Source organism: Aspergillus aculeatinus, assembly GCF_003184765.1.
Source record: "Aspergillus aculeatinus CBS 121060 unplaced genomic scaffold BO66scaffold_5, whole genome shotgun sequence".
Classification (NCBI taxonomy): domain Eukaryota; kingdom Fungi; phylum Ascomycota; class Eurotiomycetes; order Eurotiales; family Aspergillaceae; genus Aspergillus; species Aspergillus aculeatinus.
The window spans coordinates 505,083-531,386 of NW_020291474.1; the positions used below are offsets into that span (position 1 = coordinate 505,083).

At 56.2% G+C, this 26,304-nt stretch overlaps 12 protein-coding genes across 12 annotated transcripts; 5 read left to right on the forward strand and 7 right to left on the reverse strand.

The window, feature by feature from the left end:
• Positions 1-46: 46 nt before the first annotated feature.
• On the reverse strand, positions 47-1,042 carry BO66DRAFT_314115 (NAD(P)-binding protein; the record flags this gene model as incomplete). Its single annotated transcript, XM_025643417.1, has 1 exon — positions 47-1,042. One exon carries the CDS (start codon positions 1,040-1,042, stop codon positions 47-49), a length of 996 nt encoding a protein of 331 aa, XP_025507790.1.
• A 441-nt stretch (positions 1,043-1,483) lies between these two features.
• BO66DRAFT_459690 (amidase signature enzyme) lies at positions 1,484-3,683 on the reverse strand (the record flags this gene model as incomplete). Its single annotated transcript, XM_025652264.1, has 6 exons — positions 1,484-2,041; positions 2,160-2,533; positions 2,589-2,700; positions 2,755-3,311; positions 3,360-3,504; positions 3,579-3,683. The coding sequence occupies 6 exons, from the start codon at positions 3,681-3,683 to the stop codon at positions 1,484-1,486; spliced, it is 1,851 nt and encodes a 616-aa protein (XP_025507791.1).
• Positions 3,684-4,327: 644 nt separating this feature from the next.
• Positions 4,328-5,578, reverse strand: BO66DRAFT_388593 (uncharacterized protein). The gene has a single exon (XM_025646598.1). It carries the CDS (start codon positions 5,235-5,237, stop codon positions 4,461-4,463), a length of 777 nt encoding a protein of 258 aa, XP_025507792.1. The 5' UTR covers positions 5,238-5,578; the 3' UTR covers positions 4,328-4,460.
• A 558-nt stretch (positions 5,579-6,136) lies between these two features.
• BO66DRAFT_408446 (pectin lyase-like protein) lies at positions 6,137-8,111 on the reverse strand (the record flags this gene model as incomplete). The annotated part of the gene is made up of 5 exons (XM_025649115.1): positions 6,137-6,396; positions 6,537-7,025; positions 7,109-7,310; positions 7,374-7,412; positions 7,473-8,111. 5 exons carry the CDS (start codon positions 8,109-8,111, stop codon positions 6,137-6,139), a joined length of 1,629 nt encoding a protein of 542 aa, XP_025507793.1.
• A 2,347-nt stretch (positions 8,112-10,458) lies between these two features.
• BO66DRAFT_398360 (uncharacterized protein) lies at positions 10,459-11,084 on the forward strand (the record flags this gene model as incomplete). Its single annotated transcript, XM_025648638.1, has 4 exons — positions 10,459-10,676; positions 10,747-10,814; positions 10,873-10,888; positions 11,057-11,084. 4 exons carry the CDS (start codon positions 10,459-10,461, stop codon positions 11,082-11,084), a joined length of 330 nt encoding a protein of 109 aa, XP_025507794.1.
• Positions 11,085-11,348: 264 nt separating this feature from the next.
• BO66DRAFT_408447 (uncharacterized protein) lies at positions 11,349-12,419 on the reverse strand (the record flags this gene model as incomplete). The annotated part of the gene is made up of 1 exon (XM_025649116.1): positions 11,349-12,419. One exon carries the CDS (start codon positions 12,417-12,419, stop codon positions 11,349-11,351), a length of 1,071 nt encoding a protein of 356 aa, XP_025507795.1.
• Positions 12,420-13,702: 1,283 nt separating this feature from the next.
• On the forward strand, positions 13,703-15,339 carry BO66DRAFT_459691 (arylsulfotransferase family protein; the record flags this gene model as incomplete). The annotated part of the gene is made up of 3 exons (XM_025652265.1): positions 13,703-13,795; positions 13,862-13,990; positions 14,062-15,339. 3 exons carry the CDS (start codon positions 13,703-13,705, stop codon positions 15,337-15,339), a joined length of 1,500 nt encoding a protein of 499 aa, XP_025507796.1.
• A 1,185-nt stretch (positions 15,340-16,524) lies between these two features.
• BO66DRAFT_434963 (uncharacterized protein) lies at positions 16,525-17,313 on the forward strand (the record flags this gene model as incomplete). The annotated part of the gene is made up of 1 exon (XM_025650814.1): positions 16,525-17,313. The coding sequence occupies one exon, from the start codon at positions 16,525-16,527 to the stop codon at positions 17,311-17,313; it is 789 nt and encodes a 262-aa protein (XP_025507797.1).
• A 266-nt stretch (positions 17,314-17,579) lies between these two features.
• On the forward strand, positions 17,580-19,199 carry BO66DRAFT_388594 (MFS transporter). The gene has a single exon (XM_025646599.1). The coding sequence runs from the start codon at positions 17,619-17,621 to the stop codon at positions 19,134-19,136; it is 1,518 nt and encodes a 505-aa protein (XP_025507798.1). The 5' UTR covers positions 17,580-17,618; the 3' UTR covers positions 19,137-19,199.
• An 828-nt stretch (positions 19,200-20,027) lies between these two features.
• Positions 20,028-21,591, forward strand: BO66DRAFT_468378 (uncharacterized protein). The gene has a single exon (XM_025652646.1). It carries the CDS (start codon positions 20,268-20,270, stop codon positions 21,255-21,257), a length of 990 nt encoding a protein of 329 aa, XP_025507799.1. The 5' UTR covers positions 20,028-20,267; the 3' UTR covers positions 21,258-21,591.
• Positions 21,592-21,652: 61 nt separating this feature from the next.
• On the reverse strand, positions 21,653-23,465 carry BO66DRAFT_313968 (MFS transporter; the record flags this gene model as incomplete). Its single annotated transcript, XM_025643413.1, has 4 exons — positions 21,653-21,790; positions 21,841-21,954; positions 22,077-23,189; positions 23,253-23,465. 4 exons carry the CDS (start codon positions 23,463-23,465, stop codon positions 21,653-21,655), a joined length of 1,578 nt encoding a protein of 525 aa, XP_025507800.1.
• A 1,002-nt stretch (positions 23,466-24,467) lies between these two features.
• Positions 24,468-26,257, reverse strand: BO66DRAFT_388597 (uncharacterized protein). The gene has a single exon (XM_025646600.1). The coding sequence runs from the start codon at positions 26,098-26,100 to the stop codon at positions 24,700-24,702; it is 1,401 nt and encodes a 466-aa protein (XP_025507801.1). The 5' UTR covers positions 26,101-26,257; the 3' UTR covers positions 24,468-24,699.
• Positions 26,258-26,304: the final 47 nt, after the last annotated feature.

A 26,304-nucleotide genomic window follows, 5' to 3' on the forward strand; every position in this document is an offset into this window, starting at 1 on the left:
TCCCAGCATGCTGAACCTGTCACCAGACCGAATGCCAAAAGAGAAATCAATCCACCCAAGACACCCCCGCAAAGGCCTCCTCCAGCCCCACCAACCCCTCCACCCCTAGATCCTCCGCACTCAGAACCGCCTCTCCTCCCACCGCAGCGAAAGACCTCCCATCCGTAACCTGAAAGTAATAATGCGACACGTCCATCAACTCCGCCAACCCAGGCCACAACGCCCGATAATCCTCCCTCCCAACCCTCACACACCTTACCTTCACCCCCTTCGCATTCCCAAACGCCTCCACCACCTCCCCCAACCCCCGATACCCCGTGATCGCCGCCACAACCCTCCCCGGCAGCGTCCTGCCCGGCTTCTCCAGAACCGCTTTCACAAACACCCCCACATTAACCCTCTCATCCCCCACCACCGGAATCCTCGTCGCGGGATCGATATTCGTCAACACCAAGAACCCACCCCCACCTTCCGCCCCACGCACCCTCATCGGCCAAAAGCACGGCAGCAGCATGTTGGCACTATACCACCCGACCCAAAGAAAGGTCGTCTTGGCCCACAGCCCCGGCAATTCCCGGGCAATGAACGCGTCCACGCGGCGCTTGCTCTCGTAGTAGGGCACCACGACCTGCCCCGCGGTGTTGGCCGCGGAGTCCGGCAGCGTCGACCAGACGAAGTGCTCCAGCGTCGTCGCTGCGGCGGTGGCCGCCGCGGTGGCGATGTTGATCCCCAGCTGGGTTTCGAGCGCCATGGCGCCGTCGACGCCGTGGGTGGGCAGCGCCTCGAAGAAGTTGGTCACCGCGAAGATGGCGTGGGTGCCGGCGAATGCGGTCGCAAGGGAGGTCGGGTCGTGCAGGTCGGCGGGGATGAGGTGGACGCCTTGCGCGGCGAGGGCCTGCGCGGCGGCGCTGGTGGGGTCGCGGGTGATGGCGCGGATGGTCGTGTAGGGTGACGGGGACGGGGACGGGGTGGAGAGGAGGGCGCGGATGACGGAGCCGCCTTGGGTGCCGGTGGCGCCGATTATGGTGATTGTTTTGGTCATGGTTTGCTGCTCGAGGTAAGGAGTGAGGCTTTGTTGGGATGGACGTGGATGGATGAACGTGGGGACAGTTGGATTAGGGCTGTGCGGGAGGGGGGTTGCTGTGTTGCTCTGTCTGGGGCAATTTGGATAAGGAGCTTGGTTCCTTATATAGTTTCTAGGTTTACATGTAAGTAGATGCGGCATGGTTCTTAGGTGAGGTAATACGAAACTCTATCCTCCGTGTTTGCTCCTTTCTTTGTAGTTGACGTGAAGATTGATGCATTATTAAGCTCTGCGGTGCGGGCTTCCACTGTCGGGTGTGTTGCGGAGGTGGCGGGCAAAAGTGGGGCTCCCGCAGCCCTACCTGGGCGTAAAGAGGTATACTGTGTATACCTAGTACCTGCTCAGCACCACTCAGACAGCGCTTGTTCTACAATCACCCCCGGACACGATCCAGCCCACTCAGTACATCCTCGATCCAGTCCGCACCCCCTTCTTCAAGCCCCGCTCATACGCAACCGCCCGCACCAGATTCATCAGCATAAAATCACACCCGACCGCCCCCTGGATCTCCACCGTGGCCGGGAACTCCTCCTCCACCAGCGACACCCGGCTGTGGTACTTCACCGTCCCCACCGGCACCGCCACCTCGGGGCTCTCGTTCATCACCGACAGGTAGTTCCAGCTGATATACCCCGGGAGCGCCGGGGCGCTGCCCTGCACGGTATAACTGATGTTACTGTCCCGATACCAGGGGATGCCGCCGTTGCCGTTGAAGGGGAAGACCACGATGGCGTCGGAGCAGGTTTCTTCGTTGGCAGACAGGAAGTGTTTGCGGTAGAAGGTTTGGAACTCGGATTGCAGGGCGTGGCCGATCTCGCCTAGGGTGGCGTTTTGCGGGGTGAAGGAGGGGTCGCTGGCCGCGTTGAGGGTGGTGTAGGGGTAGCGGCCGAATTTCGCGAAGTAGTCTTTTTTGAAATCTAAGGAGAAGGTATTCGTTCCCGAGACGTAGGGGATGAGCTGTTTGGGTTGTTGTTTCTCTGGGTTAGCTGCATTGGAGGTAATGAAAGGGGCGTGTAGGGGGGTGCTTATCGTGGCAAAGGTTGTATGTGCTGCGTAGGGAGGACTCGGAACTTACATTCGCAAAGTAATCCACCAAGCTCACGTTACTCCCTGAGTACTCATACCACAGCACATTGCTGTCAACGATGGTACGGTTCACGCCCAGGAATGCTTCCAGGTGCTGGACGTATTCCTCGCACGGCGCCGTGTAGTTCGGGTTGATGTTCGCCCAGTACTCCCGCGGGTAGAGAATCTTCGTGGGGAACCTGGTGTAGTTCCTGTAGCCCGACTGGCCGTACATCACGGCACCGAAGGTGTTGAAGGAGTCCACGTCGCGAGCAAAATGGCCGGCGACGTCGAAGGGTCCGAACGCGGTCGCGGTGTTGTTGGTGCTGTTCTTGGTGGAGCGGATCCCGTACACGCCGTTTTGCGCGGCGGGGAAACGCATCGCTAGCAACAGTATGTGTGAGTTATGGTAAATAGTAAGTAAAGTGGTCTAACTTACAACCGCCTGTATCCTCCCCAATGGTAATGTCCAGCCAGTCGTATGCGGCGAGAGACGCCCCCGAGCCCGCAGAAGAGGCGCCGGGGATGAGGTACGACTCCCCGCGAGGATTCTATCGTGCATAAGCTTGAAGAACAATAGCCCCACCAAATCAAGTAAGGCTTACAAAGGGCAGCGAGTAATCAGGCCACTCAGCGATGCTGAACCATGCATTAGCGAAGACCGACAGCTTGGTTTTGCCGACAACAATGGCGCCCTTATCGAGGAGATGCTGAATAACCCCGGACGTCACATTCGACGAAGGATACGTCGCGGCGTACGAACGACTGCCGAATGTCGTGATAAGGCCCTTCATGTCATACTGATCTTTGACGCCGATGCGGTAGCCTGCAAGCGGCTGCTCGGGCGTAGGCTGGTAGAACAGCCTGGATGGTATGGCGATTTGCATCGCCCCATAAAGGTCGCTACCGCTTGCAGGGAGGACTTCATAGGCGTTGGTGTCGTTGGCAGATGGGATGGTAGGCAGGACAAACGAACTGGTGTGATCCTCATAGAGGCGCCAGGCACGGTGCAAGCCCGAAGATGTCGCAAAATAGGGGCCGTCTGGAAGGGTTGTGTTGTGTTGTGACAAAGCCCAAAATACTTGACTGGTTCCGAGTGACTTGAGCAGGGAGTCTGCGTCGCGATCCAGGGCAAGACCTTCGGGACCCTGGAAGTAGAACGCTAGCAGGCATCAGCAAACGCTTGTGAGCAAGATTGCAAAGCTTTTACCGTCGAAGAACCCCTTGGTGTAAACGTCGTCTCGGACCAAGAAATCAGAAACGGTGCTATTGATCGATGATGCTGTAATTACTGCCTCCCGGGATGTGAAGACAGTCACCGGAAGTGCTTCTCGCACTTTGAATTCATGCACCAACTAAATTGTATGCATTGTTAGATTCATCGATCCCATAGAGAGACTTTGAGATAGTGGACAGGTAGAACACAGACCTCGACCTTTGAGGGAACATAGTATGGCACATCCAAGACATTGACGACACTCGACGCACAGGCGCAAATGGGAAGCGCCGCTAGAAGAAGAGTGGTGGCAACCATTGTACCGATCGTGTTCAGCAGTGTTGAAAGCATCCATGTGCGTGCAGAGTAGTTGTAGCGCGGGCATCCGACTCAACTTATATGCTTCGCGTTCTCAATTCTACTGCCAGGAGAGCTAGAGATAAGGTTAGGCAGTGTCAATCACAGAGAATTCAAGCTTAATCCCATGATGCCTATCATATTACTGATACCGTTTCTTTTACGCAAACCTCACACGTCCTTGACCAACTGGATGTTGGCCTCGATAGCCTCGCCAAGAGTCTTATCCACAAGCTCGTCCGCAGGAAAAATAGGTTGATCAACATGCCAAGAAGATTTAGCGGCGGCATCGCAACATCCGCCTCGATAGATAATTGATGTTCGGCAGTTCTGCGAAGCCGATGAACCGGCAACATTACGATAGCTACTGTTTCCATCGCCCGTCCCCAGCTTCGATGCTATCACTTAATTATAAATCCCATGAAAACCCTAGTCTACGCCAGATTATACGTATCCATCCAAGAGCTCGACAATGTTTGGAAAGGAAATGCTGTACCATATGTCAAGGATTGACGCAATCGCTTGTCGTCCGGCGAAGACATGATCGCAATGGAAAGTTCGGGTGGTCTCAGCATTATAGAACCACTTGGTCTTTAGTGTGCATTGTTTTTGAATTAGGTAGCTCATGGCTGGCATTGGGAGAAGGGCCAATGACTGAAACGCAAGAACGCGCATAGACAAACATACATATCTATCCCCTGGACACAGCCGGAGTATTCGGGCAAAAGAGCACAGCAATTACGCAACTAGCCGCCCCAGACCCTCAAACGCCTCAGCCGCCTCCAGCCCCTGACACGGAACAATCAGCAACTTCTCAAAGCGATCCAGCCGCCGCGGCATCGAAACAAGCCATCGCGCCAGGAACGCTTCGTAGGGCAGCGTCTCTGCATTCTCACCGTGCGAATGCCCTTTACCCTCCTGAAACGCACACTCCCCATTCACGCCCCAAGAAGATACCTTCGCCGACAAAGGCAACTGCCGCAGTGTATGCAGTCCCACGCAGATCCCTTCTCGATACACCGAGTTGACCCCGTAGAGAAAGTAGACCAGGAGAGCGGTGCGTCGGATGCACTCGCCGAGGACCCAAGCATGGCGGGTCCTCGGCCTCTGGAGCTCCGGCTCGGACTGCGCGCGAACGATGATCTTCAGCGCCGCGGTCATGAGCATAGACCCCTGTTGCTCGGCTGCGACCCGCTGCTGCAGGTTGCCATGGAAGAGTCGGAGGGTCTGGTAAAGCAGTAGTGCCTGGAGCCGCGCGAGCTCTATTCGAAGTAGCCTGGAACTAGAGCTCGAACTCGGTTCGGTGGCGGGTTGGAGCAGCTCGGATACTTCAGCGTCGATCACGCGGAATGCCGTCTCCCGGTCTGTCGACTCGGGACTGAGGCAAAAGGAAGAACAGACACCAAAGGCCGTCCGGATTGGTCGTGGCATCTCATCGCGGTACAGGTCGCGGTGGATGAAGATTGTCTCTCCCCGTCGGGCGAATTCCCCCGGGTAGGCTTTGAGCTCATCCATCACCCACTGCCACGAGCGTGTGCTGCCTTGGATGGGTTGGACCTCGCCGAGGGTGCCTACGAATCTTGATGTGGCGGAAAATGAGATAGTCTCCGGCGGCGTGAAGTCCGGTGTACTTGGACCTGGTGTGAAACCCAGTGGAGGCTGGAGCACTGCATCTTGCCCGGATGGATCCAAGATAGTAATTGCAGGTGACTTCAGAAGATCCAGTTCCAAAACGGTACTAGTCGTACGCGTTGCTGGCGAGACGAGCATCTCGTCTGGCACAGTTGGTGGGTCGTCGGTGCGCCCTGGTGGTGGCCTAGGCGGGTATGCATATTGGCAGGTTTTGTTTGTTCTCCTGCAATTTTCGCAGACCGGATATTCCAGATCGCATTTTCTTCGGCCTTTGAAACAGGCATTGCAAGACCTGCGCCGTAACGACATGGTGGTGGTGGGTTGTGGGTGGGGTAGGAAGGGGGCGGAAGTGGCGGATCCGCTGACGAGGATGAGAGAACATAACTCTGCAGCACTGCATGCAGTAAGCACTAAAGCAGCACGTGCCTAACATCAAGCCTTGCAGTCATCTCGATCTGCATATTATACTAGCATATAGGATTCCAGCTTCTGCAGAAACTCGATAGCTGTACCATAGACATAAGCTATATTGCTTATCTTATGTACTTATTATACATATAACCTGGAGAAGTAAAATGGGCTTGTCAGTAGAAGAAAAGGTAGTGTACCGAAGGATAGACAGCCCGTACCATAGTAGCAGATAGAGGATTCAAGGATTGGTTTGGCGATTAGCTGGCTACTTCTTGATGTCCTGCGCTAGCACTTGCAGAACTCTTGGCCAGATTTTATTTAACAAAGCACCGCATCTATAAATGCGGTTATATAAAATACAGAATAAGCTCCTACGAGACGATGTATATACTCAGTGGTACGGATGACGACCTCCGTGGTGCTGGTGAAACTGGAGGTGCTGCCCACCCAGACCATGCGGTCGCGGCGGTACGCGCTGCTCCGTATGCGAATCGTAAGCTGAGGATGCCGAGGCGGTGGACATCGATGATGAAGCTGACGGGGACACTGTGACATCCGGGCTTGATGTGGCGAAATAACACGCGGATGGTGGCTCCGAGGACGGTGAAACCACCGAAGAAGAAGTCGGCGACTGATGGGCCGGAGTCGACGATCGAGGCGGAGTAGAGGGTCTCACCGATGCCGTCGCGTTCCTTCTGTAAGACGGCAGCGCACTGCTCGAGGGGTGGGCGCTGCTTGAGGGAAATGCACTACTCGACGGGAAGGAACTACTCGAAGGGAAGGCAGAAGCCCCCGCAAGGGGACTATATGGCGTCAAACCCGGGTAGAACGAAGTGGGGATCGTTGGAATCGGAATGGAGGCAGAGGTGCCAAACGCCGTCGCAAGGTCCTCGGCCATCGTGGTGGCCGAGTAGCCCGCCGGGGGCGTGTTGATGTACTGCGTCGTGGTGTAGCCTCCCGCGGTGCCAGTCACCGGGACGGTCGCGTTGGAAAGGCAATAGCCCGAGCCGTACGAGTGCTCGCAGACGTGCAGTGCGTAGTTGCCTTCCTCGTTCCAGAGGGCGAATTCCTCGATCGCCAGATCCGTGCAGGGCGTCAGGGCGGGGCATTTGACCTTAATGAGCGGACGGTCCTCGCCGTCAACCTCGGTGCCTTTCCAGTTGCGGAATGTGATGTTGCTGTATGCGATGCCGTCTCCTTCGATTGTAGACATGCTGCTCCAGGCTGTGTCGAAGTCCAAGCTGTAGGCGTTTCCATGGCCTAGAAAGGTTGGGGATCGATATTAGGTCTCTGTCTCAGGGCTAGGGCTAGGGCATCAGCCCTGTATGACAAGGCAAACTTACCCATGAAGTTCTCAAAGAGGACATTCGACACACTCCCGGATCCTCCGTTGCTCTTGATCATGAACATCTGGTTGGATGACCATGTGTAGACGTTCCGGTAGGTGACGTCGCTGACGTTGGTACCGGCGCCCAGGGACCCCATGGCACACCCTCCACTACTGTTGCAGTAAATGCTCTCGACGAGGATATTCTTCGACCCGGTCTGTGGAAGATGCAACGTTAGTCGCTTGATACACTGTACTACCATGATGGTGGGAGCTCCTACCTTGACTGTGACACATTCATCCTTATTCGTGACCATGACCTGTATTGAAACTTGTCAGCGTATGCTGTCCCATCAGCAAAGCATACTGGAGCCACCCACATCATGAATCCAGATATCCGTTCCGCTGACATCAATCCCATCGAGCCCTCCATGATCCCCACCGCGGATTGCCATATTATACACCTCACCGTTAGTAGCCCCCTGGATCACAAAGTGGAACATCGGGGAGTCGACAAGCGCCAGGTCATGAACCGACCAGTCCGATCCCCCACTGACGTGGAGGAGTCGCGGGCCGACGAAGTTACCTGACTGGTGATACAGGTATCCGCTGCCCTGAATGGCACCGCGCGACGTTGAGCTGAAAACTTCGAAGTCACTGCTCGAGGAGATTTCGAACATGTACGATTGCGAAGAGGGGGCGGCCCCGCGATAGATGATTCCGTCTAGCTGGATGGCAAAGGCACTGCCATTGGTGAGGTGGACCCAGGTGGTTTGGAGATAATCGCCTGGAGGGATGTAGATGACGCCCCCTCTTCCGCAGTCCGCAAAGGCATCGATGATGGGCTGCCCGACGTCTGTTGCGTTGTCTGCAACGGCACCGTAGTCGAGCACATTGCACGTTCTGGTGGCGTTCTTCTCCGCCGCGCTCGTCAAGGGTCCAACGCGGCCAGCGAGCTGGCCCTGTGCCGTGGCGAGGAGCAGAGGGAGAACATGCAGGAGGGAGGTTAAAGCAACCATGTTTGAATCGCACTTCGCTCTGAAGACATGACCTCTATGCTGGGGAAGGTGATATATGTATTGTGCAACATGAATCAGTCGTGCTGGCCATCCCTTCTCGATCCCTTTACCGGACGAGTCAGCAAGCGACCCCAGTTCTCCCGTGCCCCTAAACATGTTCCCTCATTGAGCGGGTAGCGTACGTATGTCTGGAGCATGAGACCCGATCGCCGATTCAGATAGATTGTGGTGGATGCCGATCGCCGGGGAAAACTCCCCGAAATAGTCTAGTTGTCCCCGCCTGTCAGCCAAATTCAACGGCATTGTTAGCCCTGAAACAAGGGGGGGAGTTGGTCCGTAAGCGACCCTCGGCCCTCCTGAACATGCATGCAACGATCCATAATCCAGTACTAAGTAGAACCCTTCAGTCGATGTCCCACGGAGCCGACCCGGTTTGTGGCCCGAACACCGGACGATCGGATTTGCGGCACGGTAATCAGCGTACGCACTGCATAGCCATGCGGTCAATACCGCTGTGTGAAGTCTTGACGTGACGTGTATTTTCCTGTCTCGTAGGTTCTTGGCCTTTGTTGGTCGGACAATAAGCTTTGTTGCTTTCTTCACGATGCACCCCCAAAGTTAGCGTTGGCTGAGGTGTGGGGCGTCTGCATTTGTAGGTGCCGCCCCCTCGTCTCGAGGGCAGACAAGGTGCGGCGAAGACCCCCTACTAGTCTAGATTGCTGTCTCTTTGTGAGCTTACTTTGTTGCTCTGGATCTCAGATACATGACCTTATTTCAGCATCCGCGGCGTATGAGCACAGTACCTCAACCCCTTTCCATGCCGTTATGTGGAAGACCGTCGGTATCATCTTGCATACCGGCACGAGACTTGGATTTCCACCGCCTCACTTCATCTCGGTAACGGCTCGCCCTAGACAATCTGACCTTGCAAAGTTCTGTCTTCTGGTTCAGGTACGTGGTCAATGCTTTTTTTTTTTTTTTTTTTTTCTTGACAACAACATTCAGGATCGAACGTGCCTCCCTCACATGACTTACGGAGTCATGAGCGGCAACTAGCCCGACCTAATCTCCAACCTGTGGAATATACAATATCAGTCCTTGGATAATGGCCGACATATCTAGCAAGCGTGAGAAAAATGCGTAGACATGTAAAGTGGCGGGGGCTCCGTCCGGAGCTGTGAGCCGTGACACTGACACTGACAGCGGCTCAACTTTCCGAGCCGTAGGATCCAGCGCCATGCGACACTGTAGCTGGTGATCTCTGGACGGAAGTTCTTGGCTCGAGGCCTAGAGATTCTGGACCGCCCCAGACTGGGCCGAATCCGGGGCATCCGGGGCGGACTCCTTGGCATCTTGGCTGGGAACAGACGTTTATTCACAACGGTGGAACGAACCAGCTTTACAAGATAATGTGGGGACTTCATAACACGGGTATGAAGCTGAAGACACGAACCACTCGTGTCTCGATTTCGAACTCATAGTAGGATGAACCAAAATGGGTGCTCTTCGAAGGCTGTGCTATTATCTATGATCAGCGTTGCGTGCAAGACTCGAAGATTACTTGAACTGCTACTAAGTCGATGGAAGTCTATTTGTCTATACTCGGATTCCAGATAGAGAGGTAAAGCTTGATAAATTGAGAGAACAAAAGCTGGGGTTTTTAGCCTGTAACATAAGCACCTTTCCGCCTATCTCTTACAAAACAGACAAATCATGAAGTCTATACTTCAGAGACATATTATATTGTCCCAGGGATTGTGGAGCCTCGCTAGCCAGATTATAGTGTTGCATTTAGACTACTCGTCTGTGCTTGTAGTTCCGCGTTGCTTCTAATTCAGCTGCATAGCACCTAGCGCGGAAGATGTGCAAAAGTAGGGTTATTCTTGGATACTCGTATTCTACACTTGAGAGCTCTCCGCCATCCACAAAAGGTCATCATGCTTCCACTTGCTTGGGCTCTGCGAGCTGTACCTCTTTGGAGGCAGTGCTAAGTACTCGGTCGTTTGTTTTGGGTTGAAGCAAGGACTGTGTTTCCGTGTCATAGACCCGGGTCACTGGGCGTGATACGAACGATCGGATGCCTCAAAGCGGATACGAATAGACCAGACATCAGAACCCAGGTTAGATGGGAATCTAGACTGAGCAATGTAGGTCATGGGAAGTGAATCACCAATACCTAAAGATATCAGTGATATTGAATTTCGCCCCTGTGTGGTATAAAAGCCTCGACCAACCCTACCCACAGAACACAAGAAGAACACACAGCATCTCACACCCAACACCACCATCACTACAAGAAGCCTTCTTTACTCAAAACCAATACACTCCAACTTCCTATACCTTCACCATGAAGTCCCCAATCTACCTCCTAACCGCACTGCTCCCCCTGACCCTGGCCCTGCCCTCCGCCGAAGAAGCCGACGTCGACTCCGAGGACATCGACGTTCACCTCGCGGCCAGAAAGTCATGCAAGTCCAGCAAGCAGATCAACTACTACCAATGGCCTGTAGTCCAGACCGGAAGCTATCAGGCACAGACCAACGTCGATTACCGGTGCAAGTGGAGGTACGATGCGACTCTCTCAGCTCAGCAATCATGACCCTTATCTGGCTGTACTAACACAAACGCTCTGCAGAAACGGCGACTGGTATAAGACGGGCAAGGGCTGGTGGGTTAGCGGAAGTAATGTTCCCAGTGGTTGCAGTATGTCACCCCAACCCCTTTGTGATGCCCGTTGATTCTGTATAATTCTCCAATCAAGAGGATAGTGTGCTAACGTACGTTCAGAGAGCGGCTTGCCTACCTGCAGCGTCTGAGTCTGAGGGATTGCGTGTTTGTTTTGGGATGGGGCTGCTCTCTCGCAATCGTCTGCGCTATGTTTCGTGTAGCAATTGATTGATGTTTTCTCGCTATACTGAAAATATAATGATAGCTTTGTGTTTTAGTGCGAAGATCATTGTTCGTAGCGTATAGGCTCCTAAAGTCCATCCAAACGTAATTCATCGCACTACATCATGTTTCCATCTGGTTGCACGCCAGTTCATCTCCTTATCTCAACTGTTTGGCCTTCAAGCAGAACAGCTGAGATAAGGAGATGAACTGGGGAAGGAACACATCCGTGCCAGCCTCATACCCAATTTAATCCTAGTTCGAGATAGATTCTTCGACCACAAGATAGTCTGAATCAATAAGGGTCTTGTGTCATTATGCCTCAAACGACTACTCTCCACGCCCGCATCAATCCACCCGCAACCTCCTCGTCCACAGGTACTCATAATCCGGCATGGCACCCTCGACCCACCTCTCCATCTGCTCCGCCACGAGACTCCCAAACTCACGTTCCCACTTCTCCCTCTCCGCCCCGACATCCACGACCGCGGGAGTCTTCTCCTTGAGTAGGGAAGTGGAATGATCCAGCGTCGCGAGCATGACCGCCTCCGCCCGGGCGCGAGGATCCTCTTCCTCCCCCTCCCGCCGCTCCGACCGACTCCAGCGGAGGCGGACCTTCTCCGGATCCAGGCCGATGCGCTCGCAGTACTTGGCGACCACCTCGGGACGGTGAATGACATCCTGCGCGTCGAGCAGCAGCGGCAACGCAGACCGTGCGTTCCCGCGATCACAGTACCAATCATACAGCAGCCTCGTCCACCGCAGCGTGGCGTGCAGATCCAGGAACGGCTCGATCATGCCCGGCTCGCAGAAGCTCTCCCTCTCCAGGCCGTGCAGGGCGCGGTAGAAGGAGGGGAACACCAGGGCCGGATGGCGGATGAGGAAGGTCGCGCGCCACGAGGCCAGGTATGCGTCGGGGAGGATGGTGAAATTCTCGGGGGAGAATGCTGCGGTGTTGCTGCTCGTCTGGGGATTGAGGTATGATTTGGGCACCTGCACGCCCAGTCGCGTCGAGGGATGATGGCTGCGGCTGCCCGTGGCCAGGTACTGGGCCATCGCGGCCGGTTCGGCCAGCCAGAGGGTGTGCTCCTTGGCGAAGAAGACCTTGCCTTGGGTGAGGGCGGCCTGTGAGCTGGCTTCGATGTGGTCGAGGTTCTGCTGGAAGGCTTGCCGCAGGTTCGCGGTCTCGGAGGGCTCCCACTGCTCGACGGGCCGGCGGCTGCAGACTGTGTCGCGCTCGTTCATGAACGCGTCCCAGAAGAAGTAGCCGCCCCGCTCGTTGGAGACGACGTTGGGCTGCTCCGGCAGCGAGAGCATCCTGACGAGGAGGTTCGAGGCCGTCCGGGGGTAGGTGATCAGGAGCACCCGGTCTGCGGGCTTGGGCGGGCCCAGGTGGTGGGCATCGTTGCTTGGGGCCATTTCTCGCGCTGTTGCAGGAGAGATGAGTGCGGATTGTAGGACGGATCAAGGCATGAAGAAGTGAGGCAGAGAGGCGATGGCTATCCCCTGTTACTCTTCTAATAAATGGTCGTGGCCTTCGTGATGCTCGAATGGTAGCCAAGACGCGCTACCCATTCTTCTTATTCTTTTCCATCGTACTACATCGAAAGACTGTCTTCAGATCGGGACCAACTTTACTGGGTCTCTGGAGCATTCCAGGGAAAGAGTTCTCCAGCGTGGTGCGTAGGAATGTGCATGCCATACCGTAGACGTCCCAATGCGGTAAACAGTGCTTGCGCTTGACAACTTTGCAAACCGCGTCGAAATGCAACATCAGCTCTACATCCAATGAGTGATACAGCTAATTAATTTCTTTGTCCAAAGCGAAGCAGAGTATCCACTGTGCTTCCTCGACCCAGCGATGCGGTGTCGAATCGTATGGGGCGTGCAGCACCCCCCACGCAGCTGATAGATGAGACGGACACACCCGTATTTCCCACTAATAACGATCACACGTCAGGGAGTCTCTGACACCTTGCTAGTGAGCTGGCTGGGTTTTCCACCAACCATTGCGTGTGCCGTGTAGGAAGTGCAATCGGTGCGGAGATCTAGCCCTCGTCGCAGATCGCCGGATGCGGAAATCGAATCTCGGAACCTTCTTCAACCCTCCTTCGCATGGAAAGGGTGGAACCGTGGATTTGACAGCCGCATTATATACCGAGATTGCAGTCTATTACTTAATGGCTTATTTGCCATGGGCTCACTTGTACGAAGCACAAACCTTGCTGGTTCCCCCTCCACACTCCCCGCAGGTCTTGACTTTTTGGAGGGGGGGGGGGGGAGCACTTTGGCTCGATATAGCCAGAAGTCTCATAATCTTCGAAGAGGGACTCCAGAGACCTGAGGTTGCAGAAGATTAGCATCACTCGATGTTCGTCCTCTATATGCTCTGCCACCCTAGTCACGCGCATGCCTGACTTACAGCAATTCCAATAAACTATCTCTCGTATACGCCGTGACCTATGACCCGTATCATAGCGGGGCGTAGCCGCTGCTAGAACTCAATTCCCAATAGTCTTGATGTAATCCACGGCCATTACTGACTCGTTGCCTAGACGCACACGATGCGCGACATCTACTGAGGCTTCCACCATGGGTTCCATATAACCCTTCTCAGTGCCGTGTGCGGGCCAATCTCTGCAGTCTCTTTGCATGGTTCCGCACAGGAGCATAGGTAGTGGGTTTGTACAGTACACCTCACCATGGGCACCAATTGGAAGAAGGCTCTAGAACTAGGGACCCTCCTAGCATTTACTAGTCTGGCGGATTGTGCCAACTGGGCATCCTACCAATCTGTCAGTTGCTTTTAGCTCCAGTAGCCCCCTGCACTCCCCTTGCTAACCACCTGGTCGAGTACGCAGCGACCAGACATCCGCGCTCCGATCCTTGAGATCAGCCTCAAGAATGACAGCCTTATTACGCCCGGGTACATCTTCATCGCCCCATACTTTGGCGATGTACCGGGACCTTATATTTACGATACCAATGCTGTATGGTTCTGCGCATTCCCCCGTCTTTCACCCCAGCTCAGCCCAGCCCAGCCCAGCCCTAACGCCAGCAGAACCTGATCTGGAGCGGCGCCGACGGCTCCGCCACCGACATCTTCCAAGACCTGCACGCCTGCGCATACAACGGAACGGACCACCTGTGCTATTTCCAAGGCACGCAGATCGGGGGGTACGCGCGGGGCCAGCACGAGATCCTGGACAGCAGCTACAGCCCGGCAGCGACAGTGCGCAGCGGCAACGGACTGGAGATGAGCGACATGCACGAATCGGCCGTGATCAACGGCACGAGCATGCTGATCCCCATCTACCAGCCGCGCACGGCCAACCTCAGCGCGTACAACGTGACCGCCGACCCCGGGTGGGTGATCGACGGGGTCTTCCAGGAGATCGAGATCTCCACGGGCGCCGTGCGCTTCCAATGGAGCAGCCTAGACCAGCAGATCCTCCCGGGGGAGTCGTACACGCCGCCGGGCCTGAACCCGGTGGTGGGCAACGGGACCAGCAACGCGACGGCGTGGGACTACTTCCACCTGAACTCGATCGACAAGAACGGGGCGGGCGACTACCTGATCTCGGCGCGGCACACCAGCGCCATCTACAAGCTCTCGGGCGCCACGGGCGCCGTCCTCTGGCGCCTGGGCGGCCGCCAGTCCACCTTCACGCAGACCAACTACAACTTCTCCGCGCAGCACGACGCGCGCTTCCTCGCCGAGAACGCCACCACCACCATCCTCTCCCTCTTCGACAACGGCAGCGACAACCACCGCAACACCTCCGCCGCCTCGGCCGGCATGATCGTCGCCCTCGACCACACCACCAACTCGTCCGCCTTGCTGCGCCGCTACGACGCCCCCGGAGCGCCCCCCGGGATCCGCGCGTGGAGCCAGGGCAGCTGCCAGATCCTGGCCTCGGGGAATGCCTTCATCGGCTGGGGCAGCACCCCGGCCATCTCGGAGCATCTCGAGGACGGCACCCCGGTGTTCTTGGCGGCGGTCGCCGACGAGCGTTCCATGAATTACCGCGCCTACAAGGCCAATTGGACCGCCGTGCCCGCCGAGCCCCCCGCCCTGAGGGTGTATAGTCCCGCGCCGGGGGCGGGGCCGACGACCTTCTGGATGAGTTGGAATGGCGCGACGGAGGTGGATCATTGGAATATCTATGCGGCGGCGGAGCAGGTGGTGATGCTGGGGACGGTGGGGAACTCGGGGTTTCAGACGACGTTGACGAGTTCGGCGTATTATCCGAGGGCGTTTGTGGAGGCCGTGGGCAGGGATGGGGCCAGCTTGGCGAATTCTTCGACGGTGGATACTTCTTCGACGTTGCCGGGTTGATGGGGGTGTTGGCTGGGGGGTTCTTAGAAGTGGAGGTGCTAGTGTTATGTTTTCTGTTCTCAAATTGTATGTGGATTGCAATTTGATTGTCAATACATTTTGCGACTCAGTCGTTCTTATGGCAGTTCCAGGTTAAACATCCTATCAGTCTAAATGGGCATTCCAGGTGGGCATTGTCCGTGCAATCCAAGGACGGGTACGGTGTAGACAAGATTTTGTTCCCGCGCTCGTTAGGGCTTCCAGCCCTGCGCTTGAGATCAATGCTGCATAGATGCTGCCATAGTAGCGTTGTGCGACTGGATCGCTTGCAGAGGTCTCAAGAGAATATGAGATGAATACTCATCTATGCTGGACACCAAAGTACCGCGCAATACTGCCTGAGTTTTCCTAAGGTCTAAGCATTGTGGACCACACAACAGGTGCCTTCCCTGAGCAGGCTTTGTCTTCATGATGAGCCGACGATGGGTTCCATTGATGCCTTCGAATAGTAAGGCACCCATGTCAGATCGCAAAATGCTTACATTCTGTATTGGGGAGTCGTCTGCTCTTTGTTCTCTTTTGCGTTGTTTCGTGGGCCGTTTTCATTCAACAAACAATAGTGGATATTATCACGGGTAGATCCGCGGATAGTCAATGGAATGTATACATGATAGAAATGGGCATCTTGACCAGATGGAATAGCTTACTCCTTAGGATTGTCACAGTTTTTATACGGCCCTAGCGAGGCCAGCTGTAATGAGATGAACGTAGCGATCGTCACTTCCACTTTGGTCCTGAAAGCTGGAATAGGACTCATCGCAGCTAGGATCATGTATGTAATTCTACGTCAAAGCTGTAGCAATGCTGGAAACCGAAGTTAGTGGCACATAAAGAGATCAGGCCTGCTGAAAGGTAGACGAAAACTGTCCTTTATCGAAGTAACTCCTCAAGATCAGCACTGTCAACAAAGGTGCAGTCCTTGGGATATACTCAGTGTGTCCAATTGCTTTGTTGTATACAGGAAAACCCAACAGATCCAACCCTCCAGACCCAAGCATAGTAGCCATCAGCAAGTGTATAAGTAGACCTCAAGCAGCCTCCCATCCCTCCCCACTCCCACAACATCCGTCTCAGTACCAGCGACGCAGACTCCACATACACCACACTCACTTCCCCAATCCACCGAGCAAACCACACACAACCGCAATGAGCACCCCACCCGAGACCTCAACCCTCCCCGAGGGCTGGACGCTCACGCCCACCAGCGTGGGCCCGGGCATCCCCTACTCCGCCCACGGGAAGCCCGAAAAGTTCTCGCACGCCATGTGGTCCCTGCTGGGCCTGGGCTGCCAGACCGAGCACGTGGGCGCGATCGTCAAGTACCTCGTCCCGGAGAAGCTCCAGCTCGCGGCCGAAAGCTGGGAGGCCGAGTGCCTGTGGACGCTGGTCTGGTTCGGGCTGCCGGCGGTGCACCGGGCCTTCGAGACGTCCAAGCCCGCGTACGGCGTCATCCGCGCCGGGAACGAGATCCAGCTGTACCGCGAGGGCGCCGGCGAGGTGGCCCCGCTGCTGTCGCCCCTCGCAGATCCCAAGTTCCCCTCCACGGAAGAGCCGCCGCGCACCATCTACCGGTACGAGCTTCACGGCCGCACGGCCTTCGACTGGATTGCCGACAGGCCGCTCATCAGCCAGTGGGTCCAGGTGGTCGAGAACGACCCATCCTTGGCGACGACCGATGTCGACGTGGTGCTCCACGGCGCCAAAGTGCCCAGGGCCGAGCTACCGCTGCCTCTCCCTCACGGCCCGGACCTTAGTACCGTTTACTATAGGAGTAATGGTACGGAGTTCCGGGACTGGATTCAGGAGTTGTGCAAGCGTAGGGCTGCAATGAAAGCTGCGGCGGCTGCGGCTGCTGCGGCTGGTGCCAATGGGGCTGGTGCCAATGGGGCTGGTGCTCAGAAAGCCGATACCTGTTCTAGGTGCAAGTCTATGTGAGTAAAGGCACAACTCTTACCTTTGTTCTGCTCACTCTAGTAGGAGATCCATGAAATTTCACATGTAACTTAAGTTACTTATACTATACTACTCATCTTTTATCGCTTATCGCTTATCGCTTATCGCTTATCGCTTATCAGCAATCGGCAATCGCCTATCGTCCACCGCTTATCTCCGTTGTCGGACCGGATTAACCGCCCACCCGGCCATCCTTGCATTCTGGCAACCCAACAATAATAACTAATTCTCTCTCCACAACCAAAACCCATAAGCATAATCAACATCCGGATCAGATCCGTCTTTCGATGGTCGCCACAACATCATCTCCTCCCCGGTCCATCCGGCGGGCCGGGAATCATCATGACCCGGAAAGAGAGGACCCCGTGAATGAGACCACGGCTCTTCTCCCGCCCAGCAGCAGGCCTACCGACGCCGAGCCGGACCAAGAGGAAGATAAGCCTCTGCCCAAGCTCCAGATTCTCCTGCTGTGCTACGCGCGGGTCATCGAGCCGCTCGCCTTTTTCTCCATCTTCCCCTATGTCAGCCAAATGGTGCAAGACAACGGGGGCGTGGCCGACGCCGACGTCGGCTTCTACAGCGGGCTCATCGAGTCCCTCTTCTCGCTCACGCAGGCGATCATCATGATCTTCTGGGGGCGGGCGGCCGACCGCTTCGGCCGGAAACCCGTGCTGGTCTTCTCGCTGTTCGGGGTGACGATCGCGACGGGCCTCTTCGGGTTGGCCCGGACGATCCCGCAGATGATCCTCTTCCGGTGCCTGGCGGGCGTCTTCGCGGGCACCATCGTGACCATCCGCACGATGGTGGCGGAGCACAGCACGAGCAAGACGCAAGCCCGCGCCTTCAGCTGGTTCGCCTTCAGCGGCAACCTGGGCATCTTCCTGGGGCCCCTGCTGGGCGGGAGCCTGGCCGATCCCGGCCGCCAGTACCCGGGGGTCTTCGGGTCGGTCCGCTTCTTCGCCGAGTACCCGTACGCGCTGTCGAGCCTGGTGGTGGCCATGGTCGGCGCGACGGCGGCGATCTCCAGCGCGCTCTTCGTGCAAGAAACCCTGCCAAAGCAACCCTCCATCTCCACCCGCAGCGACGAGGAGGAAGCGGGCGAGTCGGCCGGCAGCGCCATCGTCCGCGCGGAGCTCTCGACGTGGGACCTCCTGAAGGCGCCCGGGGTGGGGATGGTGATCTACACGTACGGCCACATCATGGTGCTGGCGTTTGCGTACACGGCGATCGTCCCGGTCTTCTGGTTCACGCCGCCCGCGCTGGGCGGGTACGGCTTCACGCCGCGCCAGATCTCGCTGCTGATGGGGCTGAACGGCGCCGCGCAGGCGGCCTGGCTGCTGCTGGTCTTCCCGCCGCTGCAGAAGCGCCTCGGCTCCAACGGGGTGATCCGGCGGTGCGCCTACGCCTACCCGTTCTTCTTCCTGGCCTGCCCGGCGGGCAACGTGCTCCTGCGCGCGGGCACCGAGGCCGCCGTCACCGTGTTCTGGGTCTTTGTGCCCGTCACCCTGGTGCTGGGCTGCGGCGTCAGCATGAGCTTCACCGCCATCCAGCTCGCGCTGAACGACATCGCCCCGTCCCCGCGCGTGCTGGGGACCCTGAACGCGCTGGCGCTGACGGGCGTCAGCGGGCTGCGCGCGTTCAACCCGGCGCTGTTCACCACGCTGTTTGCGCTGGGGGCCCGGTCGCAGTGGCTGGGCGGGTATGCGATCTGGGGGCTGATGGTCGTGCTGGCGCTGGGGCTGTCGGTCGCCGCGCGAGCCCTGCCGGAGCCGCAGGAGGCGCGCAAGGGAGATGGGCGGCGGTGACGGTGGGGGGCATGAGATCACTCGATATAGCCAGGCTTGCCAGGCCTTTTGCGGGAAAAGTACATAGACACGTATATCAGAGAGTGGATAGACCATCACCATCGTTCTCAATCATGTGACAACCATAGTAAATTCATACTCAGATTACCCCAACTTACTAGCCTCGATGACCACTGTGCAACAACAATCAAACCCTCAACAATCCGCCTAAATGACCCAACCAAACCACCCAAATTCCTCCTGTAACACACTGACAACCAGCACAACAACTCGAACACCAAATTGAACACCAAATTCAACCTGGTGGACCCTCCTTAATCTAAAATCTGCCCAGGCCCACGCGCCGCCCGCTCCGCAACAATAGCTTTAGCCCTGACCCTGACCCTGACCCCGACCCTTCAAGCACAGCCATCGGGTCCAAACTCGCCCAAACCAGCAGCATATTGGATAGATCGAATCCCACAACGTCAGATGACTGGTCGGACGGGTAAATCCCGAACAGGTTTCAGCCGTCCCCAAAAAAAACTGTCAGACTGTCTCGGTGTCGTGTCCACGCGGGAGGGAATTTAAATTCACAATCGTGGCCGGAATCTGGCCCCCAAAATGTGAGCCGGGCATGTCTTACTTGGCGCTTGGCTTGGCCTTGGCGTTGCTGGGCGAGTTGATAGGCTCGACTGTACAGTACTCTCGGGTGTAGCACAACCACATGGGCAGCGGGCTGGACAGCGCTAACGTGTCTTCAGGCCGGGGGTTGTACTTAATACTAGGGACTAGGCTATAATAGCAGGAAATATAGGAGACTCGGGAACCCTGAGACTGGGTCGAAGACCCTTAAATCCCTGATCCCGATCCCCTTAAGTGCTCCCCCCCCCAATATCTCCTCCACTTACCATTTCCTCTCCACAAAAGAACCTTACCCTACCCTTTCTTCCTCTATTTGTGTTCCTCCAAAACCTCAGTGTGATGCTCTCTTAACCCCCATCGAGTCAATCCAGTCAATCGAAACCCCCGCAGGGTCCTCCCCAACCCTAACAACCACCCTACCACCCACCCAAACAAAACCCTAACCACCCCGGGGGCCTCCTCAGCTCCCCTTCCCCACCTAGAAAACACCCCCCTCCCCCCAAAAAAATGAACCCCCCCAGCACCGACGGCAACTGCAGCGCCCTCAACAGCGCCACGAACGCGACGTGCCTGACCTCCCCCTTCGGCAACTGCTGCTCGGCCAAGGGTTACTGCGGCTCGACCGACAGCTACTGCGGCGCCGGCTGCCAGCCGGGGTGGGGCGAATGCAACACCGCCGGGTCGGCGCAGACGATCAGCACGACGGGCTCCTGCGGCGAGACGGTCTCCAGCAACACCACGTGTCTGGGCAGTGAGTACGGCGACTGCTGTTCCCGGCTGGGGTATTGCGGCCGGAACAGTAGTTACTGCGGGGTGGGGTGTCAGTCGCTGTTTGGGAGTTGTGCGTCTGATGATGATGAGGCGGGGGAAGAGTCGACGACGAGGACGAGGGTAGGGACGGGTACTGCGGCAACGGGGACCACCACGGCAACAGCTACAGGTACAGCGACGCAGGCGGTTTCGACGGATGGATCGTGCAACAGGGAGATTACCTGTGTGGGGAGTGAGTGGGGGGATTGTTGCTCCGGCCATGGGTGGTGTGGTGCGAATGCTAGTTATTGTGGCGTGGGCTGTCAGTCTGAGTTTGGGCGGTGTGGTACTGACTCCACTGGGTCGGGGCTGGGGAAGGGGGCTATTGCGGGGATTAGTGTTGGGGCGGCGGTGGGGGGGTCGCTTGTTGTGTTGGGGTTCGTGGTGTGGTTCTTGAGGAGGAGGAGGAGAGGGAGGTATACGGCTGTTGTGCCGGTTAAGGGGGAGGGGGAGGGGGGTTCCCTGGGTCAGGTGCAAGACGCGAGGGGCCAGGGGAATGGCTCCGTCGAGATGGCGGCTGCTACTCCTGGAGGACAGCAACAACAACAGTTTGCGGTCGAGATTGGGCAGGCGAGGAAAGTGCCTGTGGAGATTGGGCAGGCGGATGTTACTTATACCCATGAGTTGGAGGGGAGGGGGTCAAGGGGCCTGGTGGAACCGGTGGAGTTGCCGGCGACGCGGCGGTGATACTATACTGCTGGGCTCGTATTTTTTGGGGTGGTTTTGGAATGCTGGATGAAGGCGGATGGCTATAATGCTGCCAGAGGTTTTCTTGTCACGCCCTGAGTTGCACGACACACAGTCTGTGGAGAGCACTGTGCAGGCCGCCTTGAATGTAATGGATGCACGGGTTCTGCAGATATTAACTAAGATATCGCCCATCCGGAATGAACACTTTGATGCTGTAAACAGATGCCCTACCGGGTGAGCATACAGCGGAAAGCAGGATCAAAGACAGATTCTCTGTCTCGGGAGAGTCACAGAAGATCTGACAGACAAGAAAATCGATCATGATCTCGTCAAAATACCCTATATGCCTGTTCCAGCCCATATATACAAGAATTCGCCTCAGACCACGAAGTCTACTCTTCACTCGGACTAAACCGGCTCCACGACCGGATCCGCTTCCCAAACACATAGAACAGGATCGGCACCGGAAACAAAATGGCCGTCAAGCATCCCAGCAGTGTCATCGCCCAGTTGACCCCAAGGTTGTGGAACTGTACCCAAGTCAGCGTGGTTTTCGATCAGAAGTACCAACATAACGTACCATGGGCAACGCGAACATGGGAAACCCCGCCCCGAGCCCCGACCGGAAAAAGCAGTTGGCTGCGATGGCTGAGTTGGAGTTGACGCCGTAGCAGTCGATGATATAATTCAACCCCTACCAGATACATGTCATTAGCTACCTGAGGAGCATACCAAAGGCCAAGAACGAGACAGATGTACTGGTGTGACCGTGTAGCCAGACTCGCCCTCGGCGTTTGTGTCTGCAGCATAACTTACCTGCATGAAAATCAACAAGATCCCCGCTCCCAGGAAACCCCCCGAGATGGCCTGGGGCACCCAGGAGATGGACGGATTGGACGTCCACCCGAACCAAAACATCCCCGCCGGCAACAACACCCCGCCGATCATCATGGGAATCAGCCGCTCCTCGGGGACGATATGCCCCTCGCGGCGGAGCACGGCCTGGAACCGCGTCTTCGTGAAGGTGATGATAATCCCGCAACCCACCAGAACTCCACACGTCACCGCGACAAACGGCAAAGCCCCGACCCCCTCATTCCACCCGCGCATCTCCTGGAAGGCGATCGGGTAGGCCTCGAAGCACAGATACAGGAACCCGTAGATGAAGCCCATGTACAGGGTGATCAGCAGCAGGATCGGCTCGCGGAAGAGCATGTCGATCGGCCGCACGAGGTACCGGTGCGCGATATTCTTCAGGTCGACCGGTTCCTCCTCCGAGCGCGCATGGAGCGCCCAGTTGCGCGTGGCGTAGCGCCGCCGCCGCGCACGGCGCTGCAGCAGCACCGGCGCAAAGGTCTCGGGCACCACGAGAAACCCCAGCGCCCCAAAAAAGAAGGCCATGATCGCGGTGATGTACTCGGTCCAGCGCCAGCCCAGATACGACATCGTGATGAACCCGCCGACGATGGGGCCCGCCACGGGGCCGACGAAGGTGCTGCCCGCGAAGACGGCCATGGCGATGCCGCGTTCTACGGGGTCAAAGAAGTCCGCCAGCATGCCGCCCACGATGGCCAGCGGGGCGCTGGCGAACAACCCCCCAAAGAATCGGCACACGAAGATTGTCTGCAGGTTCTGGGCGACCGCCACGGGGATCTGAAAGATGGCGAAGATGAAGAAGCCCACGAACAGCGGGGTTTTGCGTCCGTACAGTTCGGATAGCGGGCCGAAGGCCAGCGGCCCGAAGCTGTACCCCAGCACGAAGAGGCTCGTCCCCAAGATCATCACTTCCTCCGACACCCCGAATTGCTCCGCCGTGACCGCCGCTGCGGCGCTGAAGACGGACGAGGCGAAGGTCACGGAGACGGTCATCAATCCCAGAATTATCGTGATCGTCCATTTGCGGAGTTCCGTCCAGTTTGGGGGATATTCCTAATGAATTTGTTAGTCACTTTCTGCAGGACGCTTCGACACAAGACAAGGCAGTAAACATACCGGATCATCCGGGCCATCCCAGTCCACGATATTGGGATCTTTCCCCTCCTCGGACGAAGGGTCTACATTCTGTTTCTCGACATCATCATGCACCACTGTACTGGACGCGCTCGAGTGGCTCGGCCGATGCTCCGACTGCTCCGACTGCTCCGGGGACGTGGAGTAGGTCTGTGCGTGTGCGTTTGCGTGTGCGGTTGTATTTCTCTCCGCCATGGCCAGTGCTGCAACGATGTCGCCTGAAAGAGTAAGATGTGTTGCATGATGTGTGTCTCGCCCTTCATTCTTAAGTACACACCCACTCTCTCATGATGTAAAGCCATCTCCCAGGATTGTATGCCCCGTTGGAGGGGCAGGCAGAGAAACGTCATAACGAATCGGGTATCGGATGCGGGTGGCAAGCAACGGCCTGCCCCTAGGTTGACACCGAACAAAGCCACCACGCGACGGTGGGTGAGGGGAGCATTGTCAACCGGGTAAACACATGTTGGCAATGACCCGGCTTTGACATCATTCAGGTACCTACCCCCAGGTGCAGTGCCTGAGTGGTATTGTGAATCGAATTGCTGATTCATCAGCGGTCGAGGCTGTGGAGTGCCGGTTATCCGACCTGGGCTTGTTCCAGAACGCGGACTTGCTGCATCATAGCCACGTTGGTCTGCGGATGAACCAGTATATCCCAGCGATCGCGGTTATGCTCTGCGTCGGATGTTTATGAATCATGGGAGAAGAGCTCCGCTCGCTGATAAGAGGTTATCTCCTTATCCAGTCCTGATTTCATCAGTATCCGCGCCCGGTTCTTGAGCAACTTTGATCGACGTACCTGGAGCGTTGAGAGAATCTGGCCTGCCCAACAATTGTGTGCCTCTATCACTTGATTGTTTCCCTCGAATAGCCATGACTTTCTTCAGTCAAGGAGGCCATACGCGTTAGCCGGGAAGCCGAGTCGGTGGATGAGTGAGGTTCTGTTGATGTACAGTACAGCCGGATAAATCAGCTGAACGCGGGATCGCGGAGTTTTCTGGCACAAGATCAACAGGTGGCTTTCCCTTCAGCAACATCACGATCGGCTTCATCTACAAGGACAATCCCGTCTTGGCGAGCTTGTCAATCGGCAAGCGAATCAAATGGAAAATGGAAAATGTCATCCCAGATTCTTCAAAAAGGGTCTTAATTTGTACTTCTTCATAGTGTAAGTAGGTTCGTGGTCCAGATGCCGGGGCTCAAGGCTCGGTTTGACCATCTAAGCGTTCTTTCATTGCACCAAGCTATCGCATTATGACTTTGACAAGCTTCGAAAACAGCGCTAAAATAAATCCAAGCTCAAATCAACTGTCAGAAAGTAAACCCGAAAAGCAAAAATATCCAAAGCAACATCTATAGGGTATTCATCGAAACAATGCAATCTAATGGTGTATCGGTCGCATATCAACAGGTGGTGACGTCATCACTAACATTCTCGCATCGTCTCCAAGCAGTCGCGGTCGCGAAGGTACAGGTCGATTCCGACGTCGACGCAGGCCTCGCGTAGCGGCTCAGTCAACTCATACACCCGTGGGCGGATGAATCGCTCGCTCATGGACCCGGACGCCTCGTAGCCTGACGCCTCTTCATCCTCCTCATCGTGGAAAAACCCTTCGAGATCGAGTCGCTTCAGGCTAGTGAATTGGGTCTTGCGTTTTTGGAGGACCGACTTGAGCTGTCCCACCAGCATGGTCAGCGAATTCTCCTTGCATCCCTCCACATAGAAGGCTTCCAGGGATGGCGGGAGGATATCGGTAAGTGGACATGATGGGTCCAGCTGGTAGCGGATGTCGAGCAGATTGGGCAGGCGGATGCGGAGTTCCTTGAGCGAGGTGTACTCGGTCAAAGGACCAAACCATTCGTCATGTGTCTCGTTTGCCCCAGCGACGGTGAAGGGCAGATGGGTGCCTCCATTGTCAAGCCACAGACTTTGCAAACAATGTTTGCTCGTATCCAGCGACCGGTAGAAGGAGGAAGGTCGGTAGCCCTCGGACAGAAGATGTGAGTCAGAGTGCTGGTACTTGAACGACTTCAGAGAAGAGCAGGAGGCGACCAGGCTCTCCATGCCCTTGGTACCACTGCTCGTGCGGAGAGTGATCTCTGAGATAGATGAAGAGCCGATTACAGGTTCATACCCAGAGTCTGCAGTCTCCGACTGGCTCTCTTCTGGTTGCGTAGTTTCAACAACGGAGTCGGCGGTAAACGTCCGCATCGATGGTAGTTGAAAGAATGGGAGGACTTGCGAAGGTGTAAAGCTCCCGCGGCTATCCTCGTCATCGGGCAGATGGCTTAAAGAGACATGTCGCAGCACACGGAAGGCGGATTGAGTGTGGAAAGGCCTCTCTCCCTTCACAGCTCTCTGCACCATGCGATCCAAGTAGATGTTGTTCTTCGGATAGACCAGTTGAAGGCGTCTGAGGTTACCCACCAGGGGCAGAAGAAGCGCAATCCAAGCTTCCTCGACTCCGTCCGAGAGATCCTGAGACCATCGTTCTTGTTCTTCTTCGGAATGGCTGAAGCCTCCCGCCAAATTCGTAAAGGGTGTTAAATCAGTATCGGAAAACGGAGTAGAAGAGTACGTCGTTCGGGACTGCCATTGATGAAAGTCCAATGAGCGAACAGCCCGAGCCAGCTCGGGACGACGGAGCAGCGCCCCTAGGAAAGAATGTAGTTGAGCGCAGCTCTTCAGACTAGCATCTCGATAAAGCAAGCGTCGAAACAACTCATGGAATTGACACGATACAAAGAGGAGATTGTAGCGGTCCCAGTGATCTTCCACAAACTCCCCAACCAGGAGGAGTATATCATTCGGAAGTGCAAGAGTCATGATGAGCGAGCAAAATCAATTGCTATGCTAAGAGCAGAGCACACACACCCCAGTCTGGCACGAAGCAGCGATAAGAGACAGCCCACCGGAGGCCTGGGCCATTAAAAAGGAGGTCGCCGCTACGCTGATAACCTAAGATACATAGCGGCGGTGATTGAATTTTTCCCCCCGTTTTTTTTTTTTTTTTTTTTTTTTTTTTTTTTT